Genomic DNA, 20730 nt, shown 5'->3' on the forward strand with positions numbered 1-20730 from the left:
AGATGAACCTAAATGCTACCGGAGCAAGGAGCGGATGGAATGGGTTGGAGAAAATGATTTTACGACCCTCTCTGGCTTGCAGCGTGAATGGAAGGAAGAATGGTGTGTGTGTGTGTGTACGGCGTCGTCGTGGAGTTGGTCGAAGGAAGAAGAAGGACAGAGGAGTAGGAGGGCATTCCAAGCTGCTCCTTCCTTTCTCCTCAGCAGGGGGAGGGGAGGGAAGTTCACCTCCCCTCCTTTCGGGGCACACCTACTCGCCCCCTACTCCCCTGCGGAGGTCCGCGCCAATGGACTCTTCCAGTCATTCACTACAGCGGCCAAGGAGACAGAGGAGGAGGAGGAGGTCGGCTATATAACCAAGTCGTGAGCTCCGGCCCGGATCAGTGTGCTACGGCGTTGCTCTCGAAGCGAGACCACTTTCCTTGTGCTGGTGATTCAAGAAAAGCAATCCCTTCTCTCTCTCTCCCCGCGAGGTTACGTGATTTTCGTAAAAAAAAGTAACCTATTCCTTCCCTTTCGCGAGTTCCCGTTTTCTCTCCCTCCCGCAAGATAGCGCGTTTTTCAGGTGTTCCACCTGTTCCTTTTTCTTCGCCGTTATCGCAGTAAATATCTCTCCTCCTTTCCCGCCTTGCTCCCCCGTGAAGAAGAAGAAGACGTGACGACCAACGGACGAGGTGGTTGATACGGAACGGACTGTGCGACCAACACGTTGCGCGTGGTTACGTACGCATCCGTGTGATTGTTGTTGTTTTGTTTTTCCCTCCAAACAAATTGTGTCGTTGCCAAGGCGACGGGCCCACTCTTTCGACACACACGCTCGCTCGGCCATAACAGCACAGCGCAAAGTGTCCCCCTTTTTTTTACGTTCCCCCCCTCTCTCGCCGCCCCCCCCCCCCCCCGAATTCCTCTCTCCCCGCACATCAAAGAAAAAGAACCAGGCCTTCCTCCTCTGCACCACCAAGGCGCTGACCGAGTTTCCTGCCCGGGATTTTCCTCCCCGAGTGTCGCGAGGGAAGGTGCTGCTTCTCTGTGGTGCTCTCTCCTCTCGCCCGGGAATGGCCCCCACCACCTCCCCCCTGCCCCTCGTGGTGCTGCTCTCGTGCACCGCGGCCCTGTGCGGTCGCCTCCCGCCCGTGATGGTGGTGCAGCCGCACCACTTTCCTCCGGAGTCCTCGCAGGAGGAGGGCGACGAGGCACCGCCGCTGGTGCTCCCGCACCCGGTCCAGCACCTTTCGCACTACTTCTACTCCGCGCCCACGCAGGCCTCGAACCACGGTCACCACCACCAGCAGCAGCACGCAAACACGGCCGTCAGGGTCTTCTACCAAGTCGGGGTAAGCAGACAAATCTCTCTCCATAGCGAGCACCTGCCGCCACAGCCTCCGCTGTGAGAAGCACTATCAATCCCCCATGGACCCATCTCATTTCGCCCTTTCTCGTCTGACGCGTAACTTGCTCGAAACGTGAGGTAACGCCTTGAAAACTTCTAGGGTATATGCGATAGACACCATTTTCAATATTGAACCCTTTCTAGCCCAACGTTATTTCCCAGAAAAAGTGTATGGATGATTTATTGATGCCCTCATAAACCGTTAAGAGCAAAAAACCCAAGTTGTGCTTCCATTCTGCTCAAAATCACATTAATTATGATAACGTAAATGGGAGTAATTAAACACAAAGAATCGAACACGATCAAATTAATCAACTCTAAGATTGATGAAAAATTTCTCGGGATTCCCACCGGGTGTGGTATTGGGTTAATTCTCCCAACGTTTCAATGGCTGAGTCTGCCATCGTCTTCAGGGGTTCACTTGTAATGGTACTTTTTACTTTTTTTGTGGATTATAATATTTTTTTAATTATACCCAATACCACACCCGGTGGGAATCCCGAGAAAATTTTCATCAATCTATACGCCGGGAAAACCTAAAATTTTAACTCTAAGATTATTATGTTTCAAAACAACAGTGTTTAGGTTTTAAATATTCGGACAATTTCCTCTGAAAAGATTACGGGATTGAGGAGCATTTTATTGAGGGTGTAGTGAACTCCAAAACTTGGATGCTGTAATCAGAGGGAAATTTATGTATTGGTTGGTACGGGCTTGGGATTTGTGGAGAAGATTAGCGTCTGACCGGTTTTTCTCTGAGAGAAACACTAATAGTGTGGGTGATAAATTTATAGAGATGTTCAGATATTTGAGTATGAAATAGGGAGAACAGTAAAGACCCCAGGAAGTAGTTTTATTCGGGAGCCAAGGGGCATCCATTTCAAGGCAACTAAGTACCAAAAACATGATCATGCTTGTGAAGATCGAATATAAATCTAATGCAGCTATTAATTAATCGATTACAATATAAAATGACAGCTAGTTCATATTTGTCTGTACAGGAGTTGAAAACTCAAACATTTTTAAAACGAAGTATCTTCAAATTTGATGCTGAATAAATGCAGAACTGGGTTTTAAAAGGCTGGTTTCACATCTTTCTACAGTGTTTTCTCAAAATAAACTTTTCATTAGGTTTTTTCTCAGTCACAAGCCAAAGATGAAAAAAGGTATCTCCCTACGCCCTGAAATGTTCCAGATGTTATCTCATGTTCTAAGCAAGTGACGCGTCACGGAAGAATAGGAAATATGGCACTTTGAACTGCAGTATAGTGTATTTTCCTCTGACGAATAACTATCTTAAGACATAAGCTGACACCTTGAAATATTCTGATTATATACACAACAACTTTCTCAACATTTGCCTCCATGTGACATTTTAAGATATTCCCGCGGTATCCACTTACAATTAGATGTATCGTTTTCAAAGTTAAAGTGGAGGCATAGGTTGGTGAAAGTAAACCGTGCATACTCTGTCATTTTCAAGGTGATAGCTTAAGTTTAATTATAAAGTAATGCGTAATCAGAAAAGACGAAATGTCACCACGTGAGCTGTAGTTTATTTTACGAATGATTACTTTTTTTGTAATACGAACGCTGTTATCTTGAAATTCTCAGGTTATGTTTACAACGCTCTTGTCAAAAAACCATCAGGATTTACATATGAGCATATTTTATCCGATGCAAAAGTCGCATTTTAGAATGTTTCCTGACGCAAGAATCGCTTGAATTGTAGGTTTTGCCAGCTTGGAATTTTTTTGTTAGCCCTGACAACGGTGAACAATGAAATCGATAAGTAGCGTCGATGCTTCTTTATCATCACCGGACGAATCTTCGAAAATTTGTCTCAAATAATGGATTTCGCGGCAGCCGAAAATATTAAAGACGTGCATAAAATACAAAATCGTTCACTCACGCGCTAAATTCAGCCAAAACTTTATAGTTTATATCGAGAGAATATTTTTTGGGGGGGAGCAAATAAAACGCGACAACTCTCTCCACAGCCATGCTAATCGCTTCATCATCATCCTTCTCCCCTTCCCCATTACGCAGTGTGCGGGGTTTTAATTCCTCATGCTGGTCATACGGTGTCGTGAGGGGTTCTTGCTTTTAGCACGGGAGGATAAATGCACGGTGCGCGTAAAACGTGCCGTGTCGTTAATGGCCGCTCATCCATCACGCGTGCACGTGTGCTTCGGCTCAAAGTCTCCCACTCCCGTGATGCTGTGAGGCACAGCTGACCGATGGCATCGCACGCGGCAACGCACCGCAAAAATAAGAAACATGTCTCCGATGTTTTTATGCCGTATATATTTTTTTTGCAGCCTTTGACGCCCCCAACTATTTTTGTACCAATAAAGCAATGTACCTACCCTTTACTCCTACATTGATTTCGTTAAACAGTCCAGGATTTAATTTTGAATGGGAATATTTTTGAGTTACCTAATATTTCGAACAGAAAGTTTTCAGACGAAGTTTCAAGTGTTTGTATCTTTGGTTAAAATGTCAGATTCGCTCTACCACTACATTATGAATTGTGTTTTTGAAGTTCCACAATAATTTTAATCAGCTACGCTAAGGCTCATATGCTTAAAATTTCATAATTAGTGTAAAAAACAAACAAAAAAACAACTTGATTTACACCAAACCTTCTGATAATGACGTTGAATCATTCGCCAAATAAAATATAATGGCATAAAGCAATATAACAGCATTTCAACGCTAAAAATACTTGCTGATATCTTGGCGGCTATTCAGCAGTATTGCCGCATTTACACACGAAGTCTATACGACATGCTGAGGACCTATATCAAAATTACGATCCCTTTACGTCAGCGGAAAGGATACCGCCGTGAAAAGAGAATAAATTCCTGCTGAAAGGAGTGGTTTAAAGATTTTATTTCCCTCATAAGCCGTCAGCAAAGAGAAGCGCGATGGTTTTTTCACGAAGCACGGCGTGAAGAGTATAATAAATGCACGATAAACCCGGAAAAATATTTCAGACCATGTGTTCATCACAGACATTTGGGCTTGTTTATCTGAGACAATTGTTGGGATAAAGTCCAATTGAAGCCATGGAGACGCACTTTATTATCTTATTTGGAGTTCTTTCATTGGCCGATGCGTACAAAATAACCATATTCGTGATAGTGAGCTTAGAAGTATTTGCTCTAAAGTTATGTTTAGCGTTTTATTGAGCCCTGCCTATACCCTTTATCGTTTTACTACCCATCTCTTCCCTCCATGCAATAATAAAGATAGCAGTGCCATTACTTGAGGTAGTTTAGCGATAAATTGGTTGACGGCAGGTCAATAAAATTATTTCCCATCATAGTACTCTGTGTATTATTGCTCTTAGCTCAATTTCTAATACACAGATTGTGTATTTTGAGTAATTATTATGATTTAATTTAAATAACTTTATCAGAGACATCGCCACAAAACTCTAGTATTCTCTTAAGTATGCTCCTTAAGCTTCAAAACACTTCTGTGAGCGAGTTATCCACGATTTTTAAGTTCACTGGAAGTGAACAGGAGTACACTTGTGCAGTCGCTTTGATGGCACCCAGGTTTAGTGGTTACCGAAAAAAAATTGGCATCATAACGATTCTCCAGCCTCCCTACACCCGTATTCTAAACTAAACAGACTCAATCTCTTCCCCAAAGTGAAAATCGCCCCCACCAGACGCAAACGCAGGACACTGAACGCCGACATTATAGCCGGCGAAATTGTCGTCCTAACACTACAGCTAACGCGGTGTGAAAGGCCGAAAAGCATTATCTATCACTGTTTAAAAATGCCATCTTCACAGCCCATAAAATAGCACGTTTAAAGGATTTTTTAAAGGGGGAGTGTAACGAATAAGAACGTTGGACTGTCATGAACACCTGTGCCCTGAATTGGGGCGACCTACCTAGGTGGAACTCGAAACCGCGATCTTCGGTCTGACAGGTAAGGAATTTTTACCCCTTCGCCACTGAGGCTGAGGAAAAATACACCATACTATAATAACCTTTCCTAGCGAAAAAGTTGAAGGAATTATTTCCGGATTCTCCACCGGCTCATATTATCTATTGCCGACGTTTCAATGCCAGATCCGCCCTGACGATGATGCCCGAGCCGAGCGTTGAAACGTCGACAATCAAGAATCTCAACCAGTGGAGAACCCGAGAAGAAATCCTTCAATCATAATATTGACATAGCCAACCATCACTTAAAGCTGTGATTGGTGGAATATTCCAATTGTTGGTCCGGGTAACAATGAGCGAATCGTTAGTTGCAGAGAACGTGACTTTAAAGCAGTGATTCCACGTTACAACAATGCAATAAGTCACAGGCTAGGCTTGATTGGCCAACGCATCGCCGCTAGAGTGATCGAATCATAATTCCGGCTCGCGTACGCGACCTTCGACAGGGAAAGAGTGTTTCCCGCGAGGCAAGGTGAGCGGGGGGCGGGCGAGGAAGGCCTTTCTAGCTCGGCTGCAACCGATTCTCGTGGCCAGGTGCGAATATTCCACCTATCTATCCCTCAAAGCACAAACTGTGACACCGTCGGGAGTGGCTCATTGAGAAAATCGTACGGTGAACGACTTCGAGACGGGGCAAAACCGAACGCGAAGACACCGAGTGCTCTTCCAAGCACAGCCGTGACATTTTCTATAGATACATATACAAACATAATTTTTGGCGTCAAGATGTTTTTATGAGGTGAGTTCAGAAAAGTAACAGGAACTTTACTTAGTACGATAAATTTAACTACATTCATTATAGTAACAATTTTTCGTACCTAACCTAGTAAATCCTCCTCAAACGACGTGAAAAATATCCTCAGTTTACCGTCGTACAATGGTAAACGTGATCACAACAATAAAATAAAGGAAATAGGCAGTAAAAAAGAGAGATTTCCAATTTCATTCTTTACTCGTACTATCAGGGATAATAACGGTGTATCAATTAATAAAATTAATGGAGTCACTCGCTAGAACAACTTATTTTTCTATTGTTCTAACCTTGCATGGATTTACCATTTGAAGTTCACCGCTTTACACGACGCAATTTTGATTGCGCCATCGCACATACGTCAGATTGCCCAATTCCGTGTACCGTGTAAAACGGCCTTTAGAAATAAGTGCAGCTCTAACCAGCGCAATTCCGTGCCCCGTGTAAAACGGCCTTAAACGATGCGTCTATTCTCGCAGGCCGTTGTTCGATCAGAGGACGCAGTAGCCGGGGCATTCTGAATTTCGGCCGGTCGCGGCTCCTATTTCATCGCGGTCAGGTAGGCGGTGGTGTTGGTGGCGATCGCCTTAACGGAAAGCCCCACCCTCCGTGACACGGGCGTCATTTCCGTTGTGAGAGCGGGACTCGGTTGATCTGCTCCCGCAATCGTGTATCCCGGGACGACGGAGAGGGGGTTGGGGTAGGGGGGGGGGGGGCTAGCCGCAGACTCTCCTCCTCCCACTACTACTACCTGCCAGCCACCGACCGCTGCTCTCAGCCGCGATACGTCCGTGCACCTCAAACCTCGGTCTTCCGGCCCCGACGATCCACCTGCCATCTATATTTATTTATTGAATTATTCAAAAACAGCCAAAACGGCCTTTACTTCGAAAAGACAACTTAAAATCTGCAGCTTTAACAAATATAAACTATTATTATTATTAAAGTATTCTACCGATTAAGGTAGGTTTCTATGGAGTGCTTACGAAGTATTCCGGCAGCCTCCCTTTACATCATGCACTTCCCTCTTCAGTGCACAATAAGACCTACTACCTTTCATTCTATCTGAAAATCCTATTCTTTTCTTTCGCCTCCCTCGTTTACCTAACATTCTTCCTTCTAACACTGTTTTCAACATCCCATCCCCGCTAAGTACTCGCTCCATCCATACCGTCTATCCCGTATCTCATCTAAAAGCTGCCTCTGCTCACCCACCATGTCCAGCACTTCTTCGTTCCTCCTCCTCTCCGTCCACTTCACCTTCTCCATTCTTCGCCACACCCACATCTCAAATGCCTCGATTCTTCTCTCGTCCTCCTTCCTAAGTGTCCACGTTTCTGCACCGTTAAGCGCTACACTCCAGATCAGACTATTCACTAACCTTTTCTTTAAACTCTTACATAGCGAGCCTCCCAGAAGCTCCTTTCTGCCCATGAACTCCTCCTTTGCTATTGAAATTCTCTTCCTAATATCCTTACTACTGTATCCGTTTTCCTCTAACGTACTGCCTAAATAGTTGAAAAAACTATGAAAAGGATATAAAGAAAGAAAAAAAAAAGGATTCAGAAGATGGCTTTTCGAAGCTGCCTCTTGAATGATCTGATGGGCATTGAAAGATCGAGGGAAGGGTGAGTAGTCGAAATGGTATTGAAAGAGGTAGGGAGTCTGTAAAACAGTGATCTCCAAGAGAGAGAAAGACGGAATTTAGGTTGGTGTAGTAGGTGGTTATTACGGAAGGAGCGGGTGGGAATGTGGAGTGAAAAGAAAGGCAGTATTTCTGAGGATCGGAACTTGCCATTTAAGGCGTTGTAAATGAAGGAAAGATCATGAAAATTCCTATGGGAAGATAGTGGGACAAATGATAGGGCAGACATTACTTCAGAGCGAGAAGAATTTCGGAGGTGAGGAACACGCTTTCGGACTACTGAAATAAATAGTGATGAGCCAAGTTGGTGACGTCGATCACCATTCACTTGAACGGGTCAATGGTCTCGTTCGTCGGTCACTGCCAATGTCAATCACGACCGATGACGTACGCTACCTATGTCATTCGCAAACACTTTCATCACAAATCGGCTCCGAATAAAGACCCTAACCCAATATTTGAAATTCCCAAAAAGATATATATGAGTGAAGTAGTTAATCATCCAAATAAAACGACTACTATGATACTTCTAAATAGTATTTAATATATAGTTACTGAAAACCATAATTGGAAAAACCACGATTAGCAAAGAAAAATAGACATTAGGCGATTAGCAAATACAATTTCATTCGCGATCGAACTGGAAAATTCTCCCCTCAGGACAATTCGATATTTTCAGCTTGTTAAAGAAAATTTTCTGAATAAAAAGAATATTTACTTCTAAGCGCCTGGCAAGTTGTGACTAGATGAATGAAAAGTCTCGAATGGAAATTTCCCGAGTACAAAAAAGTTGAGTGAGGACCAGTTACGTGAACTTACGTGATGTGGATGCCAATAATGGTAGCGTCAATCATTCTAATACACGATCGATACATAGGTTATCTTCAGCTGGTCTCTGAGGTGACACCCTTGCACACGAACAATAATCAGAGCGGCAAAATTTGGCGTGAATAACAAAACAGCGATCTTATCGGTTGCGGTGCATTCTGGGAGAAACAGCGAGGTCCGTGCGTTAACCCCCACACCCTCCGCTTCACATGATCTCCACCTGTTTCACCAAAAGGTCGTACTCCTTCCTCCGCACTTGCATATTGGTCCAACTAATAAAGATTTTCACCTCCGAATTCTTTGAAACTAATCCATATTACTTGAAATTTTGAAAATAGTTGCGAAATATGCCAACAAACATTAATGATACAGCGCCGAAATAGAGATAGAAAAATTATATTTAATTAATTAATTGGATAATTAGAATTCAATCACTTATTTTTCCATTTACCTTATTAACCACTTGCTAAGTGCTTTGAATGAAATACTTAAATTAAAAAAATATTGTAGCACCTTTCCACAAAAATTTTCCAATAAATTTTTCACGATAGTTCCAACGATTGCTGGAACAATCGTTATCTGAACGAGGCATCAGCCTGGGTGTGGAACAGGCTGGTTGGCACTGCTAGTCCAACAAATTAAGGTTGTGACCATCCAAAAACATTCTCTCCGCCGCGAAAAGGTATAACTAAAACTATAACGGGACGCGGGGTGAGATTCGCCGGAGGTGGTGAAACAGCACTTGAGTGGCGCCACGGCGCCCCAAAACATCCCGAGGTTTCACTTTCGCGGCGCCGAAAAACTCCCACGAAAAGGCGCCTCGAACTCGCAACGTTTTGAAAACACCACGGACATGAGAACATGGAAAAACATCAAATGGTGGTTGGGAACCACCTCAGACGTGATCCAAACATTTTATTCCACAGTGTGTGTCATCAAATAATGCTGTTATTCTCGTTTCAAAGACGATATCTACATCTTCATAATACCCTGCGAGCCACCTCTAGAGTGTTTGGCAGGGGGTGATCAATCACCAGCATGCAGCATGCATTTGGACTCCCACATGCACACCACACCGTCCAAAAAACGTCCCGTATACTAACGAACTATACTACTATATGCTGTTAGAAATAATAATTGAATTAAGAAACATGATTAATTTTTACATAGGTTAGTAGGCTACACTACAAGTCATGCAATCTATTTACGAACGATATAATGATTCAATGTTGACGACCACGTTATTGAACATGAATGACCGATTAATTTCGTTCGTATAGGAGGGGATGGGGATGCTGAAAACGGTGTTAGATGGTAGAATGTTTAGTGAACGAGGGATTGAAAGGGAAATGAAGGATTTTTAGATGGAATGAAAGGGAGTGGGCCTCATTATGAATTGAAGACGGAATTAGATGAAACATAGCAAGTCTTATCCATGCAGGTGCATTGCGACAGGAGTGTACGGTATCCACTATTATAGACATTGGTTCCCACATATTATCACAGAGTTACTCGAGTGAAAACATATATACTGCTAACGTGTTTATGTTCACCAGAGTAATTCTCTCTCCAGGTACATGCTTGATAATATTGCGACGAACGTAATCCAGTTTAGGTATTTGAGTACCCAAATACTACATCTATGAACGCGCATTATTCGTTTTTGTTGCTGTATTTTTAATGATTGAGTGGTGTGAATTGGGGATCCTGTTGCATGCTGATGATTTGTCACCCCCTGCCAAACGCCCTTGAGGTGGGTCGCATGGTTTGATGTTGCTATAGACCAGGGGCGCAGCTAGGATAAAAGGCTGGGGGGGTTTAGGTGCAAGTAATACCGGTGTGTGTCGGGGTACGGAATACCCACTAGGATAAGCAGTAGGTGCGAGGTTGATAAATTGCGGAATTTTAAAGAAAAATGGTTCAAAATCGTGACTTTTACGGCTTTCTGAGGTATATTTTATTAATCCCTACACTATTCTATTAGTAATCTGAATCCAATTAAGTAATATGGATTAAACTTATAATTTATCTGAGCTCTGGGGGGGGGGGGTTTATCCCCCAATACCTCCCCCTCGCTGCGCCACTGAGATATAGACTGCAACTTGAGTGTGCGACCATCGAGGTAGAGTTTTGAGGACTGAAGATTGGGTCAGGTTCTGTAATGCGGTCCTTATTTTGCCCACACCGGGGGCGCGTGTATATATACGCCTCCTACACACCGACCTCCGTCCCCGCTTTCCCAATCAGTCGGCTCGCCAGCACCTCGTGACCACGGCTGCTTCGGAGTGTCTGCCGGCCACCGCCTGCGTTCGTCGCCCGACCCCTCGACACTCACTCCGTGGGCGTAGTAAGAGGTTTTCCACCGTCGGAATGCGCCTAAGGGAGCAGCAGATTGTGTGTGCCGCAATACTCTAACACACAGCCTGCCAGTTTTTACTCTCTTTTGTCGCACGCAGGCAAGGGGCGGATTAAGATAGACAACGGTATGATACGATCTCTATGTGAACACGTATATTAAATAGTTTAAGTGTTATGCGGTAATACAGAGTAGGATTGGAGTATTCAGACAGGTACATCTACATAATACCCTGCGAGCCACCTCCAGGGTGTTAGGCAGGGGGTTATCAATCACCAGCATGCAGCATGCAATTAGAACATGCACACCACACAGTACAAAATACGTCACGCATACTAACAAATTATACTACCATATGCTGTTAGAAATAATAATAAAATTAAGAAACATGCATTAAGTTTTACATAGCTTAGTAGGCTACTCTAAAAGTCAAGCAAGTATTCCATCTATTTATGAGTTTTAACGCTGCCGTTATAATCTCTTATTGATCGTGGAAAAAATACATTCTGTACCTGCCTGTTCTACAGTCTATGTCTCTTATTTTATTTATATGATCTGGTCTTCCGTAGTACTTGAGTACTTGCATTTGTACAATAGTATGTACTCAAGTAGATTTATGAATTCATGTGTACTCGAGTTTTGAGCGATACTATCTTAAGAATTTATGTATCTGATTTCTGAGAATATGATGTCTATATAAATACACATATTAAATAATATACGTCTTGTTCGGCAATATAGAGTAGTATTGCAACTAAGTACCTACACTACTGACGCAACACAACAAACACAAATAAAATTAATGGAGTCATTCGCAGGGACGACTCATTTTATCTCTTCTTGCTGTACCAACCTTGCATAGGTGAATTACGAATTGTCGGTAGGTTTTAGCTTTCCATGAACGTGCACCTATTTTGTTTTTTTACGTGTATTTTTATGATCGTGTCACAGACCGTGACCGTGTGATGTACATGTGGGATTCCAATTGCATGCTGCATGCTGGTGATTGATCACCCCCCGGCCAAACACCCTAGAGGTGGCTCGCAGGGTATTATGTAGATGTAGATGAATATCTGTAGGCCGTAGCCAGAAAATATTTTCGGGGGGGGTTCATGGTTCATGGAATAGTAGACAAACATAAAATTATTTTTACAAGACAATAAAATAGCGTATACGGTTAAATATACATATTTATTATAAACCCTTAAAGGAAAATATAAAAATATTATTATAAAATTGAATTTAGCCTTCTAGCTTTCTTTGCAGCGAACAAATCAATTAACTCCTCGGTGTCGATGTCAATACTGCGGTCCCTCAGGAGGCTCATAAGTCACTCACCTCTGTACTAATTCACAGCACCACAACTACGCACACTGCACCTACAAATACAAAGATAATTATTGACTTAAGTCGCATTGGACTACTAGATGTCCCTGCGCCGCTATATAATATCGTCGTGTGAGCACCAAGCGAGCATAAAGTATATATTTAATTTTTTTCATTTTTTCATTACAAGGGGATCAATCCCCCTTGATCCTCCCCTGGCTACGGCCTTGTGACTGTACTCGAATAAAACTGATCACACTGACGTATGAACCTGCCTTTATGGCGGAGGTAATGTTCTTCCTCGCTTCGTCGAGAGACAGCGGAGGAAGTGGCGGCCTCCCTCCTCACGTGGCTTCCCGCGCGCCCTCTCTCGAGAGCCCGCGCTCCCCCCGGGATTATTTGGCGGGAAAGAAAGAGGGGAACCGGTCATGACGCTGTCCCGGCGCTGCCGCCGCGTGGTGGCGTGGCTGCCGAGTCGCGCAGCTGGACCGAAAGCTCTCTCGCATACACGCCTCTCTTGAGGAGAGAGGGGAACTCATATTAAGGAGTGGTGGAGAGAGAGAGAGAGGAAGGAATTAGTAAACATCCGCTGTCTTGCATTCTCGTAGGCGTAGTCCATCCATCCCCTCCCACCCCCCTTCCTCGCCCTCCTTTTCTTACCCTGCTGGCCCCACCCTTCCCATTTCCTTCCTTCCTTCCTTTCCCCCCACCTAACCACGCAGCTTCCTTCGCCCGCCCACCGCACCAGCAGGAGGAGGCGAGGCCCTCGCTCGCATACTCCGGGACAAGTGGCCCATGATGCGACGACGGGGCAGTGTCGGAGCTCGACGCCGGGGCAGTGTCGGAGCTCGACGCCAGGGCCCGCGGGTTGTAGTACGCACGCGGTATGAATATGGTTTTTTTCTCCGAGTTTTCATCCGGACGAGAGTGACCGTTAAGGCCGTTTTAAAAGGGGCATGTACTTGCACAATCTGACGTGTGTACGAAGGCGAAGTCAAAATTACGTTGTGTAAAGGCCGTTTTACACGGGGCACGCAATTGCGCAGGTTAGAGCTGCATTAATTTCTAAAGGCCATTTTACACGGTACACGGAATTGCGCAATCTGACGTACGTGCGAAGGCGCAATCAAAATTGCGTCGTGTAAAGCGGTGAATTCTAGAACACATGCGAGAATGCGTGGATGCGAGACGGCAAAATAGCCCGTTCTAATTTCGTTCATGCATTCGCGCGATTCCGCGCCATTTTAGAAATTAATGCAGCTCTAACCAGCACAATTCCGTGCCCCGTGTAAAACGGTCTTTAGAACGTAGGTTTCCGCGGCGATGGTCTGATCTCTGCATTTCTTCAGGGTTTTCTTCCGCTTCAGCTTGTTTATAGACCACAAGTTTCGTGGGCTATCCTGCCGGAGTCTTTAGGTCGAAGGTGTCGGATGCTGGTTTCTGAATCGCTTATCTAGGTACCTTAGGCTGGATGGGAGCTGCTCTGAGATTGGCTGTCTGACTGGGCGCTTCTCTCTGATTGGCTCTCTCCTTGATGGCTGTTTTCCAGGCGTTGTGAAGGAAGTATCCATCTTCTCTATTGAAATTCAACGGTGTTTTTTTTGAATTTCTACTGCTACCCCGTTTTTTCCTGGACAAAGTCATCAAAGAGAGAGCCAATTTTGTAAAATAACACGCTTGGAAATACATTTCACATCATTTTCGCACTAAAAAATGAACTTCAAGCAGAGGCAATTATTAAATGTCAAGACTAGACAATAGTTATAATATTTTTTTATTTCTCTGAGTCTTTGGGGGGGGGGGTTTATCCCCCATACCCCCCCCCCCCCCATAGTTACACTACTGATTTTGAATGATATCATGGCTACTTCATCAATAATATCGAGCCAACCTCGGCTATAACCATGCACACGAATAAGAGTTACTTCTCCAATTACAATCCCACCGAAACATCATCTTCTCGAGTCATATCAAGTGGACGTAAGAAGAATTCCATGCAACCTCCATGCACCATGACAACGGCACACGTACTGCGAAGGCGTAAGCTGAATTAGAGATCTCCGTGGGTCAGGTCAGGGCATTTGATCTGCGCCGCATCCAGACCCCCTCGAGGACAATTAATGGGCCGTCGAGATATTTCCAACGACTCAGCGCGACGTGTAGTTCTGCTATTGCGACAAAAGATGAATAAATGGGACGGTGAATAGGCGAGTTAAGATCGAATGTTTTAAGTGTGTACTAATGGAATGTCTATCACGTTAACAGCATTTGAAAGTTGTGACATTGAAAAGTTATTGTAAAGGATCGGTATATTGTATTAAACACAATTGGCATCATATGTGTTGTACATTACATGTGATATTTCATCTTACAGTCAGTTCAGTTATGATATTATTACGCACAAAATGTTTATTTTCTCTAGGTATTGAGTATTTTGGTTGTATGTGTTTTCATTTCCGCAGTTTATGAAATTTGAAGTTATCCTAAACACAGGGTTATTGCCTTACAAGCTTCCTTACTTCCTTGAATGGGTATAATAACCTGTTAAAAATATGTATGCATGGAAGAATAAATTACATTATATTATTATATTATATTATTTATAAAGTTTAAATCGAATATCGTATGTTTGGGATGTGATTTTACGCCATTCGAGAACTATATATCTCACACTAGATGTTCGCAGATAGCTACTATTTTCAGTTGTCCGCGAATAACCGACGATTAACGATTTCCAAAAAAAAGTAGCCAAACCTAGCCATCGAATCCGTAGATGAGAATCAGAAAATCATATAATGAAGCAGAATTCCGCCGTTTATTTTCGATTTGTAATCGCCAGCTACCGCGAACTGTTATCACTGAAATGTAAACAATAAAATGCTTATATGCCCTCTCCGGGTGAAGCCAAAATATGGAGACCAACATTTCTTTTTTTCAACACAATGACTGTTGCCAATTTAGGAAGCCTATAAAAAGCTATTGTTGTAGCTGGAATTCAGTTTTCGATTCTTAACGATCATTAATACCAAAATAAGGAAAAAAATCGATCGAAAAATCGCAGTTGGCCTCAAAACATCCAAATTTGTCATCGCATGGCAAATCTCTAACAGCTTAGAGTGCACCGGAGCTAGAGTATCACTTGGAGCCGTCCTTTCTGCTCCAGCGGTGACGAAATCCTTTCTTCGGTCTGAGCACCTGCCAAGTCGTGATGCGGCTTCGCCCAGTTCCTTCCAAGGCAGAGTTTGAGCGCAGAGTCACTAGCTGACATTCAACCGCAGCGACTGTCTATTTTCCATGCACCAACCACTATAATCAAAGCACTGCAGGAACGAGTGACTTTGTACGCAGTCACGCGCACGGGTGCAAAGTTAAATACACCAACGGATGAAGTTCGCCATGAAAAAATATTTGACTTTGCCGGGATTCGAACCCGGATCTCCCGATTGCCGGTCAGGTGTGTGATATAGTTCCACCACCAAGCCATTTTCTCAGAGAGAACTTCGGGATGGGTTTTACCGAACAAACCCATCCCGAAGTTCGCTCGGATCAAAGCACTTGTTCGGTATCCGGATTCTCTCCTTGGATCGCGATTTCTGGTTCAGGTGGACGACCCGATTAAAAATTTATGGTGTGCGATTGAAGTTTCCAACTTTGAAAATAGTAACTACACCAACCGATGAAGTTCGCCATGAAAAAAACATTTGACTTAGCCGGGATTCGAACATGGATCTCCCGATTGCCGGTCAGGTATGTTGGCCAGTTACGCCACCAAGCTAACTTTTCTCAGAGCTAACTTCGGGATGGCTTTTGCCGAACAAATGTTGACGTCACAAATCCACACTGAGATTAACTCGGTCAGATATACCCGATCCTTCACGGGAATAATGACTCTTTTTTTTTCATTTTTAAAATTATTTTTAATTCACACCAAAAACTTAAGAAAATGATAATAGATTTGATAGAGTAACGCGATCTTAAAACGACAAGACCACACTGACTGAAAACATGCTTCGAACACGTGATAGTTAAATTAACTCTGAAATTGAAAGCCTTCCTAATCCGTTTCGCTTCCTTTCACTTTCAGTTCCTGTGACAGGCATTGCACTTCTTACCAAATATCCTGCTCTAATATCCGCCACCATTCAGTTGGAAGGAAAGCCCACACAAAGAAAGAAATCCATTGGGCTACAACTCCAGGGCGATTGCTTAACGACTGACCCAAACAGTCTTCCATCCAGTTCAATGTTCTTCGATAAAAACATTAATTATCTACAAGAACGCTCAACCATGATCAAAACGTGATTAAATCGCCATTGGCCGTGGTCCCTCCTTGGATGCTACTACTAATGATAGTTGGGTAGTCGGGTGGGTGTGTTGGATGGTGTACTGCCCTCCCACCCTGTTGGTCCAAGCTCAAATCCCGGCTGAGACAGAGATTTTTTCAGAGATTGACCGATCCTTGCTTGATTGCTTTATGGAGGGCTTTTTAAGTACAGCACTCCATCGGTCGGATGGTACGTTAAACCTTGGCCCATTCGCGCCTTATGTTAGCAGCAGACTAACCCCTTCAACAAGGGTGCCGACTTTTAAAAAATATTGGGAGTGCCCAAACCGGGGAGCTTGCCTCGGTAAATTTTATGAGTAGTGAATTTTCAGTTTTTTAAGCATTTTAGAAGAGTCAAATGATCAACATTAGAACACTGATCTCTCCAATCTCGATATCTGGACACGCCTGAGAAAATTGACTACCCTGACACATTTTTTCCTCGCATCTGTAACGAATTTTTGGGGGGGCTCGGGCTCCCTCAGGCCCCATGGAGTCGGCGCCACTGCCCTCCAATAGGTTTCTCTCTACTGTCCATAGACTGGCGCAAAAGACTTTAGTTGTTGGTCGCCAACGGCTAGCATCATGCCATGAGGAGTCGGGAAAATATTCAACGAAAATACATATCATAGCCCTCTTCGGAGAATTTAGAACCACTTTAAACCGTGACTACGAAAGTTCATTAAAAATATGAATGCAAGAGCACCGAAGGGACACAAAGATTAAAGGTAGGTCCAGATATGGCCAACAGTCAGATATGTACAAGACCCCGGTACATGTCGTGAAATTAACGACGCTAGGATTATAGCGAAAGAAGGCTGATATTATCCCAGACTTATCCGAGAACCGATTGAGATAGTTCGGACACATACTCTGAAGAGAGATGACGGATACCACTTACTGCCGGTGTCAAAATAATGTGTCGCTTTACTTTGTAAATTTATATCTGGACTTACGAGCATGCTAAAATAATAACTACTCGTCATTTTAAAGAAAATTTAATTATAAATTATTATTTCTGTTTTGTTCATATGAGGATCAAAAATGCATACAAGACAGTGAAATAAATGACTCCGCGAACCGTAAAATTATCCGTTTAGTCAAATTCATGAACTTTGTAACTCAACCTAGGGAAAAGTACGACTTCCACAACATTCATCTTTCACTATAAGTTGCAAACATTAATTGGAATAAATAAAATTGCTTTATCGTATTTTTAGAACGCATTCTTTGTTGTTAATTAACGAAAATGTTTAAAGATTATCTAGTCCTACAATTTACTCCGAAATAAAAAATAAAACTAATTTTTTTAGTCCAAGTTTATACTTAAGTAGATCCTAATTGGAGGTGGCTACTCAGGCGGAGGAGGGCCCGTATATGAGGAGGGCCGAGAATATGGACCGGCATCCTCGATCTGAAGATGCTGGCGGTAGTGCCAGCGAAACTTTTGCAGTCTCATGGCAACGGCCGCGGTGGTAAACCAAAAGATGATGGAGGAATTGGAATCACTTTCAACCGCTTTTGAAAGGTGATACCCACGATATGTATAGGAAGACCGGAGAGGAAAATTCGCAGCTGTGTGTGTGTGTCTCCGGACGAAAATATTCCGAGCGAAAAAAGAGTCCTTCTCCCAAAGGATCCGCGGGGGAAAAACAGACTTAGCGAATGCCACCGGCGCTTGGAGCGGGAAGCGAAGAAAAAAAACGAGAATGGAGTAAAAAATGCAAAGAGGGGAGGCAGGTCTGTGGCTGGGCATCCTTCCAATACGCACCATATGGTCGCGAGATGCACACTGCGAAAGAAAAGAGACTAAGAAGGCATGGCCACGCACTCAGAACATGCACATATATTATTCTATTTCGCGCAGCATATTCATCAACCGATCCATCCGAAGGAACATCTCTAATATAATCCATTTTAAAGTCTCTTATGCTCTTCTTATTATTATTAAAATAAGACATTGCAATATTCCCACTGAGTTTCATTATGACCCAACGCGTTACGTCGTTACAGACAACATTATCAAGTGTTGTTTGTTGTTATAATGTTGTTTGTAACGACGAAACGCGTTTTGTAATAATAAAACACAGTGGAGATATTGCAATGTCTTACTTTGATGATATTTAAAACTTCCACCATATCGTGCCCAACATCATACAAGATATCTCTTATGCTCACTGAACCACTGAACCGAAGTAAATGCTGGTGATTGTTCATCCCCTGCCAAACATGCTAGTGGTGACTCGCGGGGCATTATGTAGAAGCAGAAAAATTACGAGGATGCAACACGATATCAGTCTAATTTTACTTATTTAATGCTTGTTCAAAAGGTAAGATTCTAATTGGGACATTTTGTGTCCCAATGTGGAGTAGTTATTTAACAGAATAAAATCACTTCGTCTTATTTACGCACTCTTCATTGCGACCGACCTAGGCAGTGGCATAACTAGGAGTATACTCAGTGGCGCCGACTCCATGGGGCCTGAGGGGGCCCGAGCCCCCTCAAAGATTCGTTTGGGGGGGCGGAGCCCCCTCAATAATTCAAGAAAATTATTAAGTTATATTACGTTTTGTGAAATCACATAAATATATTGGTAATTTTTATTTCCCATATTTGACGATAGTTACCTTTTAAAATAAATTCAACAACGTGTGTCGAAACAAATAATTATAAGGTTTAGCAGGTTATGCAGGTTAACTGAATCAAGTGGTGTGAATCATGATAGTGTTTCGGTGCTGCGACACACTTTGAATTTAACCTCTTCCCGGGGCAAGACCTCCGATATGGGCCCCCCCAATATTTTTTATAAGTCGGCGCCCCTGAGTATACTATGGGGGAGACAAGGGGGCCTGAGGGGGTGACACCCCCCCCCCCGCCCGGGAAACGGGTTGTCCGGGAAAAGTTTTGAAAAATTACAAGTCAGGAAGTGCATTTTACATCATTTTGGCACTTGGCGCAGTCAAAATCGAGTCGTGTGAAACGGTGTTTTACTATAACGCACGCGAGAATTCATTTGCGTGAGAAGGAAAAATAGCCTCCGTTCTAATTTCATTCGAGGGATTCGCGCAATTCCACGGCATGATGAGAAACTAATGCAATTCTAACGTGCGCAATGAATCTCGGATGGGAATCTTTGTCAGACCGCAAATTGAAAAATAGAATAAATCTTTTAGATAAATTCAAGAGCAGTGTCTTTTCTAACGAAGTTAACCATATCTTACGGACGCCAACATACTTCCGAAGATCAGATCATATAAATAAAATAAGAGAGATAGATTGTAGAACAGATAGATGAAGAATGTCTTTTTTTCCACGATGAATAAGAGATTATAACGGCAGAGTTAGAATTCACGAATACATTTTATGACTTGTAGTGTAGCCTACCAACCTATTTAGAACTTAATTCATTTTTATTATTATTTCTAACAGCATATGGTAGTATTATTTGTTAGTATGCGTGACGTATTTTATGTTCTAATTGCATGCTGGCGATTGATCACCCCCTGCCAAACACCCTAGAGGTGGCTCGCAGGGTATTATGTAGATGTAGATTTACGTGTCCCGTGTTAAATGGCCTTAACGCATCCTCCAGAGGCTGCAACCCTATCGCCGACACACGGAAAATAATCAGCCATGCGTTGCACATATTTTTTGGCCGCCAGTCAAGGAAATGCAATTCTTAAGAAGCCAATTACGAATTTTCACGAAAACGACTTTCCATCAGTCCATTTCCCGGTGCAGACGTTTCCAGACTTGACCGTTCTAATCGCAGATGATCCCGGCGCAAGGGAGGATTGTTGGCGCTGCGCGGAATGTCATGGCGGTTTGATCACGCCAACAGTAAAATTTTTCTGCGAAGGAAACCAGAGAGAGAGAGAGAGAGGGATAGGAAAAAAGAGAGAGGGAAGAACAAACCCGTTCATTAAACAAGAGAGAAGGAAATAGCCGTGGCAGGTGGGGGCAGGGGAGAAGGGAAGTGAATTTCTAACCTCTCCTCTCCGGAGAGGGAGTTCATGTAAAAAAACACAAGGAAAAGAGACATTAAAAAAACGCGGAAAAAATATTGTATACAGACGACAAGAAAAAATGGCGTCCTCGGAACACTTTTCTGGAACATTCGGGACCGTTTTTAGTAAATATTGG

The 20730-nt window shown here is 43.3% G+C and overlaps 1 protein-coding gene across 1 annotated transcript in view; it reads left to right on the top strand.

The window, feature by feature from the left end:
- The first annotated feature begins 360 nt into the window (after positions 1-360).
- LOC124166887 (protein giant-lens) overlaps positions 361-20730 on the top strand; it is a 107379-nt gene continuing 87009 nt past the window's right edge. Inside the window, exon 1 of the mRNA XM_046544599.1 lies at positions 361-1334. Coding sequence (XP_046400555.1) covers positions 1056-1334 — 279 coding nt within the window. The 5' untranslated portion in view covers positions 361-1055. The remainder of the gene's footprint in view (positions 1335-20730) is intronic.

This window comes from Ischnura elegans, chromosome 10 (assembly GCF_921293095.1).
Source record: "Ischnura elegans chromosome 10, ioIscEleg1.1, whole genome shotgun sequence".
Classification (NCBI taxonomy): domain Eukaryota; kingdom Metazoa; phylum Arthropoda; class Insecta; order Odonata; family Coenagrionidae; genus Ischnura; species Ischnura elegans.